The sequence below is a fragment of the Eretmochelys imbricata genome, chromosome 3, assembly GCF_965152235.1.
Source record: "Eretmochelys imbricata isolate rEreImb1 chromosome 3, rEreImb1.hap1, whole genome shotgun sequence".
In the NCBI taxonomy this organism is placed as follows: domain Eukaryota; kingdom Metazoa; phylum Chordata; order Testudines; family Cheloniidae; genus Eretmochelys; species Eretmochelys imbricata.
Genome location: NC_135574.1, coordinates 68,965,300 through 68,978,998, shown reverse-complemented (window position 1 = coordinate 68,978,998; position 13,699 = coordinate 68,965,300). Strand labels below are relative to the sequence as shown.

At 39.5% G+C, this 13,699-nt stretch overlaps 1 protein-coding gene across 2 annotated transcripts in view; it reads left to right on the top strand.

Annotated features, from left to right (window-relative positions):
* LOC144262694 (gamma-aminobutyric acid receptor subunit rho-1) overlaps positions 1-13,699 on the top strand; it is a 69,409-nt gene that overhangs the window by 17,661 nt on the left and 38,049 nt on the right. The window contains exons 2-3 of one of the 2 annotated variants that reach the window (XM_077812812.1): positions 6,911-6,964; positions 13,348-13,454. In XM_077812812.1, the coding sequence (XP_077668938.1) occupies positions 6,911-6,964; positions 13,348-13,454 (161 nt within the window). The remainder of the gene's footprint in view (positions 1-6,910; positions 6,965-13,347; positions 13,455-13,699) is intronic. The other variant, XM_077812813.1, reaches the window with a different exon arrangement.

Below are 13,699 nucleotides of genomic sequence, written 5' to 3'. Positions count from 1 at the left end.
GGTCAGATCTGATGTTGCATCATGACATTGTGCTGAAATGTCATTATACCTTAGTATAGTGTTACAATGCCACAACAAGTACTTTTTACAAGTAGTTTTAGAAATCTTTAGGTAAAGAGGAGTGTCTAAAGGAGTATAAAAGTCAGGGAGGAAGATCGTGTAATTCACCCACTATGAATAAGTGTCCATTTTACTATTAGATCTGTAAATGAGTACTAATATGTGCAAAACGCTTGTCACTTGCTCCTCCAGTAATTGCCTTATCCAAGCTTTAAAAGTCCTTGATTATATATCATTTGGTATTGATCAGTCTTGCTTTCATCTTACATAGTTTAATCGTGCGACAACCCTATTAACAATCTAGTCGTGCGATTAAACTATAATAGAATACCATTAATTTGAATATTTTTGGATGTTTTCTACATTTTCAAATATTTCAATTACAACACAGTATACAGAGTACAGTGCTAACTTTTTATTTATGATTACAAGTATTTTCTCTGTATAAAAACAAAAGAAATAGGATTTCAATTCATCTAATACAAGTACTGTAGTGCAACCTCCATCATGAAAGTTGAACTCACAAATGTAGAATTATGTATAAAAAACTGCATTAAAAATAAGTAAAATTTTAGACCCTGCAAGTCCACTCAGTCCTACTTCTTGTTCAGCCAATTGCTCAGACAAACAAGTTTGTTTACATTTGCAGGAGATAATGCTGCCCGCTTCTTGTTTACAATGTCACCGGAAAGTGAGAGAAGATTCACATGGTACTGTTGTAGCCGGCGTTGCAAGATATTCACATGCCAGATTCACATGTCACTTGATGCTTCAACCACCATTCCAGAGGACATGCTTCCATACGGATGACAGATTCTGCTCAACAACAATCCATAGTAGTGCAGACCGATGCATGTTCATTTTCATTATCTGAGTCAGATGCCACCAGGAGGTGGCTGATTTTCTTTTTTGGTGGTTTGGGTTCTGTAGTTTCCACAGCAGAGTGTTGCTCTTAAGATTTCTGAGAGCATGCTCCACACCTCAGCCCTCCCAGCTTTTGGAAGATAACTCGACCCAAGGTTTAAGAATCTGAAGTCTGTAGCTACTTTTAGAAATCTCACATTGGTACCTTCTTTGCATTTTGTCAAATCTGTAGTGAAAGTGTTCTTAAAATGAACAACAACATGTGCTGGGTCATCATCTGAGACTGCTACAATGTGAAATATATGGCAGAATACAGGTAAAACAGAGCAGGGGACATAAAATTCTCCCCCAAGGAGTTCAGTCACAAATTTAATGAATGCACTTTTTTCTCCTTTTTTAAAAAAAAAAAAAAAAAAAAAAAGGGAAAGTCATTAGCATGGGAAGCATATCCTCTGGAATGGTAGCCGAAGCATGAAGGGGCATACGCACGTTTAAAGTAACTGACACTTAAATACCTTGCAATACCAGCTACAAAAGTGCCATGCGAATGCCTGTTCTCACTTTCTGGTGACACTGTAAATGAGAAGAGGGCAGCATTATCTCACAAAAATGTAAACAAACTTGTTTGTCTTAGCAATTGGCTGAACAAGAAGTAGGACTGAGTGGACTTGTAGGCTCTGAAGTTTTACACTGTTATTTGAGTGCAATTATGTAACCAAAAAACCCCCAAAACCCTACATTTCAAATTGCACTTTCACGACAAAGATTGCACTACAGTACTTGTATAAGGTGAATTGAAAAATACTATTTCTTTTATCATTTTACAGTGCAAATATTTGTAATAAAAAATAATGTATACTGATTTCAATTACAACACAGAATACAATATATGAAAATGTAGAAACATATCCAAAATATTTAATAAATTTCAATTGGTATTCTATTATTTAACAGTATGATTAAAACTGCAATTAATTTTATCACAATTAATTTTGAGTTAATCACATGAGAATTGAACCTTTCTTGCCCAACACCCTGACCATTGGACCACCCTTGCTATTAGGAGCCAAGATTTGGGTTAAGGTGCATCATCATTCATACCAAATAACTAGAAACTAAGGTGCAAGCCTTCAAACTTGTGCCCAGCACAAGTAGCCGGGGAGATTAGCAGGCATATCCTTGACATAATCTCTCCAGGAAGTGGGAAGGCAAGTGTAAGAGGCCCCAAACAATAGGATACTCCGCTCTTCCTCAGCACTGGCATCTGAGTGCTGACACACAGGATAGCACTGCTGGACTGAGCTCCACACTGCACAGAGGTGCTCACTCGCTTCACAACAGTAATCCATTCCCCTTTGCACATTGGTTCAGCCTCCAAACAAAACTATGTGGCCCAGAAGAGTGTGGAGCTAACGGTTTCACAAGTTTCAAGCTTTGGAGCAGAGGGTGGGCAGTCAACAGGGATAACCTGCATTCTGCTGTACCTGTGGTCCCTGGAGAGAAATACTAGCAAGGGAGCTGCTTCTTGGGATAGGGAGAAGGTGCCCGGTCCAAGAATTTGGTAAGAATTGTGTGTGGACAGTTTTGATCCTACTGTTGTTCAGGGAAACAGAATGTGTATATTGTACATAAACATTATACTAAGGACATACCCAGATTTAATGCTGTCAATTTCTCGTCCAAATGGAAGCCCAGTCTGCAAGGCTCTGAATGTGGGCTACCGCTTGGCCAATACTACTATTATTACAATGGGAGTTTTGACAGTAATTCTCAAGGAAGAACTGGAGGGTTTGAATGTCTACTTATAGAATACATTCAGTAGACAAATGCCATAGTAGAGTTGGCTGAAGATTTTCATTGGAATTAAGTTTCTTGGGTTTTTAAAAACTTTGAAATTAAGATTTTTTTGGGGGGGTTGATTTAAAAAAAAACCCACCCACTTTTCATTTTGAAGCTGTGGGGAAATGCCCACATTCTTTCTGTTCCACTTCCCCTCCCCGAAAAAGGGGAAAAATAGTTACTCATTATGTGTTATTTAATTTTTAAATTAAGCTTATGCTGTGTTAACACTCAGTGACAAAGATGATTTAAAAAGTGAAAGATTCTCTGAAATTAACATTTTCAACATTTAATATTAAAATGTTGAGTATAAGTAACTCTTACTTTGAGAAAAAGTGATACAAAAATAAAACTGACTTTTGCAGTTGGAAAAGTTTAAACAGTGAGGGGGTTGTTTTCCATCTAACAAAAGTTGGAAAAAAGTAGATATTTCCACTTTTTTTCTTTAAAAAAAAACAAAACAAAAAAAACCACACACGTCACCACAAGAACTCATTTCTGAGAGGAAATTCTTGAATGGAGATTTTTTCCCCAACAATTCTCTCAGAAGAGTTCTCATTTCCCCACACAGTTCTAATCAGATATATAGTGCCATAAGAAACTTAAACCAGCCCAAACTTGCCGTTTGCTATTTTCCAATGCTGTTTTGCAGATAGGGTATCTGTAAAGACAGTATGTAACAAAATCTATTTTGATAATGTATTGCCTTGATTAGCAAGTTAAGTACACCTACATAGACGGTACCTGCACTAGCAGAAACAAAAGGGGGATTACCAAATGAAGCTGCTAAAGTGATAAATCCAGGCTTAATGAACAACAAAACGATGCATGTGCTTAAAGGCCTTGTTGCTTGTTTTGTCCCATCAAGTATGCTAATTTAGAAGATCCTCTTTCAGAGCATGGTACTGCATAACCTGCAAAGAAGAGTGAAATTGTCAAATGTTACATACACCAGAGCATCTATCTCCATGTCAGGTTCCCCAGAATGCATTCGGTGTCTGACTCCAGGGAATCCCTGAAATGCAGAAGATTTGAAGAGAGCAGCTGGTTCAGCAGAGAGAGCCACATCTGCTGAACTACGACAGTGGGCTTGATAGGATATTAGCAAGGGTCAGAGAGCCTGCTCGGGTCAGAATAGATCTTTTCTGAGTTGGAGGGGAGGATACCGTACAAGTCTGAGTAGGACTGGCTTTCTAATTCTGATCACTCTTCAAACAAATACTTAATTCTAAACTCTTGGCTGAAAAAACAGTTTTCAATTATGTCATGTCTGCCTGGAAGTAACACCCACCATGAAGGCTTTGAGAGCTTGGTTTTAATACACTTCTCTTAACACTTCTAGATGGCACTGCAAGGCAGTGTGCTTTGATTTAGTAACAATATTGCCCATAGTGATAAACAAGTAATAGCTTAGCAGCCTTAAAGGTAACAAGTTCTGTAAGGATACATTACGCTAAAATGGGTTAACTTTATCTTTCCTCGATACAATGCAACCAGACTCCACAGGAGGCTAAGACCGACCCTCTTTTGAGGGTTTAAGGGAAAACAAAGCAAATTAATATATAGTCTTAGGCCATATCCCCTTCCTGACATACAAGATGTCAGATTAGATGATGTGATGGTCCCTTCTGACCTTAAATGCTATGACTCTTAAAAAAAGCTTTAAACATAAAAAACACTTAACCAATATCTCCAGAGTTCTGATGCCCAGTTCTTAGAAAACCAAGGGCTCCCGGAGGAACTTAATTCTTTTTAAGGAGAAGGAGCATAACTAGGCACATCTTCACCTGATGAAAATTTGGTCTGACTTAACCCCAAAATCTTCTTGGTCACCATCTGTCTCAGTCAGGCCTTCGCCAGAAGCACCACTGAGATGCAGTGTGGTAACTTTAAGGCCCTGTAGGGAATACCAGAGAACCTGCACACACCATGAAGTCTGTTTAGAAGAGCATATATCTTAAGTACCAGTGAGTTACAGAGCACTTTCTGTCCACGTTGAGTTCAAGAAACTCCTCAGGATCTTGGCAAATGGACCAAAAGAAAACAACGTGTGCCTAAACAGCCACCCAGGCTTGCCAGCTGTATTCACTCATGTTCAGAAGATGTTAAAGTATAGATTTGGGCTGGTGGAGAACTGAAGGATCCTGGAAGTGGTAAAGGAGCCTAGAGGCCCAAATTCAGAGATGAGTCCAAGGGCTTGTCTACACACAAACTGCATCAGTTTAACACACGGCTGGTATATACGCAGAGCTGTACCTGTAAATTACAGGTTCAAAAAACCCAATATAAGATTGTTCACACAGACATACTAAATTATTTTAACATTGCATCACTAGTTAAACCAGTGCAACTTCTAGGTTTACTCCGAGCCCAAATTACTGTACTTCATAATTTACTCCAGCCTAGCAATGTCCATTTATTGAACAACCCTCATGGCCAGTGTGGGGGGTAGGGGGTGTCACATTACTCTTATGGGCCCCTTAAGCACTCCAGACAGTCTCTGTTGTGGCTTACAGCACCCCTCTCTGGGGCTGGTTCAACATCAAAGTTCACACAAACCTCAGAGTACTCAATCACAAAATGAGCCAAACAATCCAATGAGCCCACAGCATAAAGTCCAAAATCTTGTTCAAAGTAGCTCAAAAAACCCCTCATTCAAACTTAGCTCTGATTTTTCAGCCACACCCAGAGCCTTGTCCCTGTCACTCTGCTCCACACAATGTTGCTAATCCCCAGCCATACTTCCCTACTGTCTCTCAACTGCCTGCTATCTTTAATTTAAGAGCACCTGATTTCCCTCAGGTGAGGCTCATCTTGTAATCAAGGCTAGCTTAGCCGCAGGCTCACCAGCTCATGGGTTATCATCCTGTTACCTAACCCCATAAGTGTGTACTGAACATGTCCAGCTGGAAATCCTGTTGACTCACACCAGCCTAACAAGATGTAACTTACACCACTTTACACATCAATTCTTATGTTGGCCCACTGAGTGTAATGGAGTCTAACAAAGTAATTCACACACTGGTCTGTAAGACGAGTGTTTCAGGCAAATCACCTAATACCAGGGTTACATTAGGCCATCTGAGTCTTTAGTTTACTCCCTTTTGTGACTTCTGGCACCTCAACATGTAAATTACAGCCTATGTCTCCCTTAGCCTCAGACTCCCATAACACATTCACCAACATATAACTTACAGCACTTGATATATCACTTATGAACTTGGCCCAGAAACTATCAGACCTCTAAAGGGAAGTGAGGAAATTCTTCAGAAACCTGGAAATAGAAAAAGGTAGTGTTGTAGCCTGGTATGGCTGCCAGGAATTCAGTGAGATTCTCCTGATCAAAAATAAGTAGGTACAAGATACTGAATGCTTTGGCAATTGCACAGAAATCTCTTATTTCTCTTCCATTAAGCGTTCTACTGTACAGGATGATAAAATCCAGCCCAGTACGTTGGCATCCAAAGGTGCAGCAAGAGAGAAAGCTGGGTAGAGGACAAAGACCCATTACACCAAATTAAGACTAACTCTACCATCCTCTCCCAAGAAAAATTCAGGATTTTAAATAAGTTACTCTAAATCACATAACCTCTGAGTACTGCATTATTCATAGACAATCACTGGCCAGGGTCAATAACCTCCAGATAAAGCCAAAGGCTGACAGTGCTTCTATTTCTAGCAGAAAGGATCATACTGCCCTCTAGTAAACTTAGGTCCAGAAATTATTATAGATTTCTTCTTGCAGAGCCAATGAAGCCAAGTTAATTATTGCAAAGGACAGTCTTGGACCCTGTGTAAAGAATGTGATCCATCCTGTCTCAACCCTCTGTCAAGCAACCTAGACAGCAATATTGACAGTAGTTTAGGAGTACTCTGCAGGTCCTCATTTCCTATGGCTATGTTGGCACACAAGAGGAGACCAGAAGGATGGATAAAATAAAAGCAGGTGGAAACATTTACATACATTGTAAAGGTGGGCAAAGCAAGGACTCATAGGTGCTGTACTTCCCACCCACCCCTTGCCACCACCGCCTCCAACTCCATCTTTTTTCCTGGTATTACCCAAAGGTTAGATTTAAAACATGACAACCTTTTCGTGATATTCTGAATGTTTAAATTCTTCCTTGTCTCTGTCCTTTTCTTACAGTCCACCGCAAAGACAGAGACGGGAAACACATGGAGAAACACACAAGCAAGGCAGGTATGCTACTAAAAACATATTGTCCCGGTAGCCATTAGATCTTGCTAGCTTTTTATATTATTGGCTGTCAGCAGCAAAACCACAATGCCTTCCTCTCCACCTGAAAGGGTCAGATTTAAGAAAAAAATCCCTGCTAGCAAATGAACATGGGAACTCCAATGGTAAATTCTGGTTTGATGCTCAGCGTGGTGAGGTGTTAGTCTGTTCTCTCTGCTTCTAGGGCAGGTAACCCACTGGTCAGGAGGTGGTAGTATCCTCCTTTGTGCCTAATCCACTAAAGATGAGTCTGAGTCTGTTACAGCCTCCATCTACAGAGCCTGGCTCTCTAGCTTAAGCTGGAGAGACCTGTGCTTTCTGCTCTGGAGGTCTCCTGTTCAATCCTGGACATGTGGCTGCTTATGTGCCATCTTGGCAAGCACACTAGGGATTGAAGTAGGGACCTCCAGAGTCAAAAACATTAATCCCTATAGCTCAAGCTAAAGAGCCAGGTTCTGTAGTGGGAGGATGTAATAGGCTCACATCCTCTGTAGCCCAGGTACAGAAAGATGCATAACAAACACCATCAGTGTGTTACAAACACATCTGTCCATGTCTCTCTTAACGGAGATGCTGGGGAAATTCCACACCCTCTACTCACCCTAGCAGCTGGGGGTTCCCATCCCTTCTAGTAACAGGATAGTATCTACAGAAGACAACTTCTGATAGTAGAGGGATCTTTAGTCCAGCACACAAAGGCATAAAAGAGGTCCTATGGCGGGAAGCTGAAGCTAGACAAATTAAAATCTGCTTAGTATTTCCATTTGGAACAGTGAGGGTAGCGAACCATTGGAACAATTTATCTAGGCCTGCAGTGGATTCTCCCCCACAGAACATCTTTAAATCAATAGTGATGTATTTCTAAAATATGTAGTTGAACTGGAGCACCTGTTATTGGGCTTTATGCAGAAATTAGTCAGTAAAATCTATGGCCTGTGTTATGCAGGAGATGGATAATCATAAAGTCTGGCCTTAAAGTCTATGAATATAAAAGATGTCCAACTGTACCATATGTCTATTCCCATGATAGCTAGGAATCCCACTCCTCTAGCCCCAGGTAGCAGACCAGATGCCAACACACTGATGCCTCATGCTGACTTTTCTATCCCTTATGGAATCCTGGATCAGGGCCATTAGAAATATATGACTGAGATCAGTGACATGTACAGATTCAGTGGGTGGCACTAGCTTTTTATAATGGCTGCAGTGTAGCCCTAGCTAATCAGGAAAAGGGAGCACTGTCAAGAGAACTGGGGAGAAGCCGTACCTTGAACAGAACCACATGAATCCCAGCGGGGGACAGTGAGTTCGGGAAACAAATTGGCTTTCAAGGCATCTTTTAGAAATCTAGTCCTCCCCCCACCAAAAAACCACCCCCCCCCCCCACACACCTCCACTAGCATTCTCCTCTGGGGTCTACAACTGTGCTCTCTGGTGCTGCAGTATATGTGCCCAGAATATATGTGGCTGGAAAATACAGTGTCTGTGTGTCAGTTATAATCTTCCACATCAGCCTAACCTATACAGAGGCCACAGCAGCAGTCTCTGTAACAGAAGTACTATGCAATGTCAGTCCTAGCCACGAATGCAGTAGTTGGAACACTTGCTATCAGGAAATGTCACTCATTTCCCTCTCTTCGGTTCTGTCCTGCTGATCACTAAGGCAATCTCCTTAGCATGGGTATTAAGCAGAGCCAGATTTAGATATCCACAAAACTGAAGGCTGCTCAGTGGAAGCCAGTACATCAGAAAATGAGGAGGGAAAACTGAGTGTCAGTGGCTTACTCTGGATCAGTTCATTGCAACATAGCTAGAGGAGATTGTTCCTCTATCAAATCCGAACAAGAGGATTTCTACCTTGCTTACCCTGAGGAGTGTCTGCTGTAGATTTTGAGGACCATTTTCCTCTTCCAGTGCTCCAAAAGGGAAGAAGAAAGCAGCAAATTGTATTGGATTAGTCAAAATGTTTGTCAACATTTTTTCGATGGAGATTCTTTTTTGAATGAACCTAAAATTCTCACAAACTATTGCTTTGTTTGAAGGTTTGATATTTTGATGAAAAAAATTGAAAACATTCTTTGTTTTGGTTTTGATGTTTCAGCTAGAAAATGTTTTTGTTTCTGTTTCAAAACCCAAAAGTTGGGGTTTGATTGGGGGGGGGGAGGTTATCCTCATTTCACTCCCTATTTTATTTTCCCCTCACCCCAAAGGGGACAATATTTTTTAAGAAGGGAAGAGGAACAAAAACTAAATCAACCCCGAAAATATTTTCGCAAAAAGAAAAGGAGTACTTGTGGCACCTTAGAGACTAACAAATTTATTTGAGCATAAGCTTTTGTGAGCTACAGCTCACTTCATTGAATGCATTCAGTTTTCAAAAACTACAGTGAAAATTTTCAAATTTTGAACAGTTAAAGCAACAATCTTCATTTCACCTTTTTAGTGAAAAAATTCTAAAAAAAACCCCTAACATGTCAAATAAATAAAATAGTTTTTATTTGAACATATTCATGGAAATTGATTTATATATTTTTGACTAGCTCCACACTTATTGGCCAAAATCTCCCAAAGTGACATCTGATTTTGGGTGTCTCATTTTTGGCTAAATAGCATTTTTGATGGGAAAACCTTTCTCAACCATTTTGACCAGCTTTAGTCAGCAGCACTGCAGGCAACTCCAAACAGCTTCTTAGCCCTTTGTTTTTTCAGGTACCAGATCCTCAACTAGTATAAACTGACATAGCTGCATTGGAGTCAATGAACTGTACCACCTGAGGATCTGAGCCTCAAACTTTTTCTTCTTCAAATGAAATCATACTTTTCACCCTTTCTGTGTCAAAAGACTGCGATAAGAATACGTTCCGGTTGGATATGGCATTGGGAATTAGCTCCCATGAGCTCCTACTCAACCTGAGTTCTGACCTAGTCTTTCCCTCCCCAGTCAGACAGTGATGCATTGTAAAAAATGTGAAGAGGTTAGGATGTGAGGCCATGATCTAGCTTTCAGGTCTGCAGACCGCCTTTGAAGTCTGGATTAGATCGTGTATGCAAATGAGTTTAGTGGCTTCCATTCAGATACATAACCATACAAATCAGGCCAGTTACTAGTCATAATGTCCGTTTTTGCAACATCTTCCTTATGAAAAACACAGGAATAGCTTCAAACATTGCATTCTACTGTAGAGTTGCTCCAGGGCTGAATGTTTCTTGGAAGTCTGTCATCCAGGCCCAAACCTACACAGTTTGAGATTATTATTGTAGTGTCCTGGAGATTATGGTTAGGGATCAAGGTCCTTCTGTGCTAAGAACTGTATTCACACAGTGAAACAGTCCCTGCCCCTAAGCACTTACAATCTGTGCATAAAATGAGGGACCAGGTGTATAAAACAAATGTGTAGGAGGACAAGGAAACATGAGATCCCAGCAGGAGATGGGATAGTTCAAAGTACAAAGCGCATCCATCATTAGCTTTCTAAAACAGTTGTGGATCCTGTGCTTGACGATTTAGTGGTTGCCTAGATAAGTGATCACAACTTAACTACATTTGCTATGTGCAACATAGTGCTGACAAGTAATATGTAAAGCCACTTGGCACCCTAAAAGGCACAATTTCCCAAGGCTGAAACAATTATAAGCAAAATTGATGGGAGGAAACATTTAAACAAAAAAGTGTGAGTGAAAATTGATAGTTAAGAGAACTTCTCCAGATGCCCACAGCCTACAATTCAACAATCATAAAAGAAGGCTTCCGCAGTTAAGACATCCTGATTAAGCAGAAATGAAATAACATATAATATATATCAGATCAACTTCAAATCATTTATTGATGAAATTACAACTTTGCTTGACAAAGGTAACTGTATTGACATAATAGACTCATAGAAGGCATTTTTACTTAGTTCCATGTGACTTTCTGATTTAAAAAATAGCACAATTCAAGAATCAATGTAGTCCATATTAAATAGATTAAAAATCGGTTAATTGATAGATCTCAAAAGTTAATTGTAAATGGGGAATTGATATCCTGTGGGCGTGTTCCCAGTCCTCCTGGAATCTGTTCTCAGCCCTATGCTATTCAATATCTCTTATCACTGATCTAAAACAAAACATAAAATCATAGCTCGAAAAGTCTGTAGATGACACAAATTGGCATAGTGGTAGATGAATAGAGTTTAGTGACGTTTTTTGACAAACTTTTTTTCAGGGAAAAATGCAGAGTTGGCAGCACCAAAACATTTTGCAAATTTGTGCTGATTTTTGTCAAATTGCTTTGGCTGGGGAAAAAAACCTTCAAAAAATTCCAAAAAAATCAAAACATTGGGTTTTTTTCCTATTCCAAGCAACTTTGTTTCTAAATGTCCTTTAATTTCATTTAAAAAATGCTTAAAACAGAAATGTGGTGTTCTGGGGTCAAAATATTTTCATTCAACCTGAAACAATTTTTTTTTCAATTGTCAACCAACAGAAAAACTGTTGTTGAGCCAGTTCTATAAATGATAGGTCAGTTCTACAGAATGTTCTGGATTGTATGGTAAGATGGATGCACTTGAACATGTGTTTAATATAGTTAAATACAAGTCTATACATCTATGAACAAAGAATGTAGATTATACAGGCTGGGTGACAGTAAGACAGAAAAGGACTTAGGGGTCATGGTGAATAACCAACTGAAGATGAGTTTGGGGCTAAGAGAACAAGTCCATGCAATCCTTCCATGTATAAGCAGAGGAATATTGAGTAGAAGTAAGGTGGTGGTATTATCAGTGTACATGTCATTAGAGAGACCATTACTGGAATTTTATGTTCTGTTCTGGTGTGAACAATTCGAAAAGGATGTTGACAAACTGGAAGGGGTTCAGAAAAGAGCTATAAGAATGATCTGAGGTCTGGAAAGCCTGCCTTACAGTGAGAGGCTAAAGAAGCTCAATCTATTTAGCTTAATAAAGAAGTTTGAGAAGTAACTTGATCATGGTCTGTAGGTACCTACATAGTAAGGTCTCTTTAATCTAGCAGAAAAGGGTATAACAAGAAGTTAAAACTAGGCTAATTCAGACTAGAAATAAGGCACAAATTTTTATCCGTGAGATTAAGGAACCATCGGAACAACCTAGGGATGTGGTGGATTCTCCATCGCATAAAACCCTTAAATCAGGACTGGTTATCTTTCTAAAAAGTACGTTCTAGCTCAACCAGAAGTTATAGACTTCATGAAGAAATCACTAGTGAAATTCTATGGCCCGTGCTACGCAGGAGGGCAGAGTAAATTATATTAAAGGGTCCTTCTGGACTTCATGTTTATGATCTAGGAGAATTTAACATGATAATGCAAGCCCCTACATTCACTAGAGATGTTTTTCTTTCTCCAAGATACTTCTTTTATATTCATAAAGCATGCCGCAGTCAAGGATTCTTGGGTTTTTGTTTTGGTTGGTCTATTACTGACTTACCTTTTTAATTAATCATGAAAAGGGGTGTCTGAGTGCAAACTGTTGACATCCAGTATATTTTTTTTATCAGAAACAGAAAACCTTCCTGAATCCTTCTTTTTCTTGGGGTCCTCAACAGCCTCACCCATAAAAGACAGCCCTTCTCAGTTATCACCACCTGCTCTATAGCCAGCTTTTACTCCCACATAAGAATAACTACACCAGAGAAATAAAAGGGATGCTGCACTTGAAATCTGTTTTCAGAGGTAAACTTGGCACACACTCAAAGCAAAGTATCCACAACAAGATATGGTGCAACTGTATACATGTCTGGTATGACCTCATACATTCCTATCTCTAGCTCTCCCTGTTCTCTTTAGAAATCTGGGGCAGCAGTTAATCATTTTATTCCAAGCTGCAAGTCAACTTGCCTCCTGGCTGAGTTCCCAGTCCATCTCCATTTTGTTCCTGGGCTGCAGCCAGTAGGCTTTTATTTGAGATATTGTTTCCCTAATTCCTATCCTCGTGTCCTATCATAAATCTACGTCAGAAATGCTGCCCCCTTTCCCCTATTTATTCTTTTATTCACTTCTAATGGCATCTAGTGTAAATTTTGAATTTTTGTGTCTAAAATATATTACAAACACAGATAATCTTTATACAGAAACAAGAGTTTGAAATGAGTATTTTGCCATTCAGCCAGTATTAGAATGAGAACCATTCAAAATACCCTGTCTCAGCAGGTAACATCCAAGAGTTCTTTTCAAATGACATGCTCTCAAAGATCAGATATGAATACAGGGATATAGTTTAATTGGTAGATGAACAAGACTGGTCACTATCTGAAGGATTAGAGTCAAATAATTGCATGTTTCTTAAACATGGTTAATTCTAATAATGTTGTATATCTTTTTCACATAGCCCAATACTAAAACGAAGCCCTGACATCACCAAATCACCGCTGATAAAGTCAGAACAACTTCTGAGAATAGATGACCATGATTTCAGCATGAGACCAGGTTTTGGAGGTATGAAAAACCATGCATCTGATTCTTATTTTTTGGAGTATCTTTTCTGTAAGAAATACTGTACAGAACAGTGTCTCACTGGTGAGTGGATTGACGAGAGAGTTTGGAAAGAACTGTTAGTTGGGAAAGACCATCCTTGTTTCTGTTCTGAATTTACAGCACTGCACATTCTCATGACTGAAGGGGCTTGCAACAACATGGCCTTCCTCCTAGGATCACCAAATAACTTTCAGCAAAACCATGAG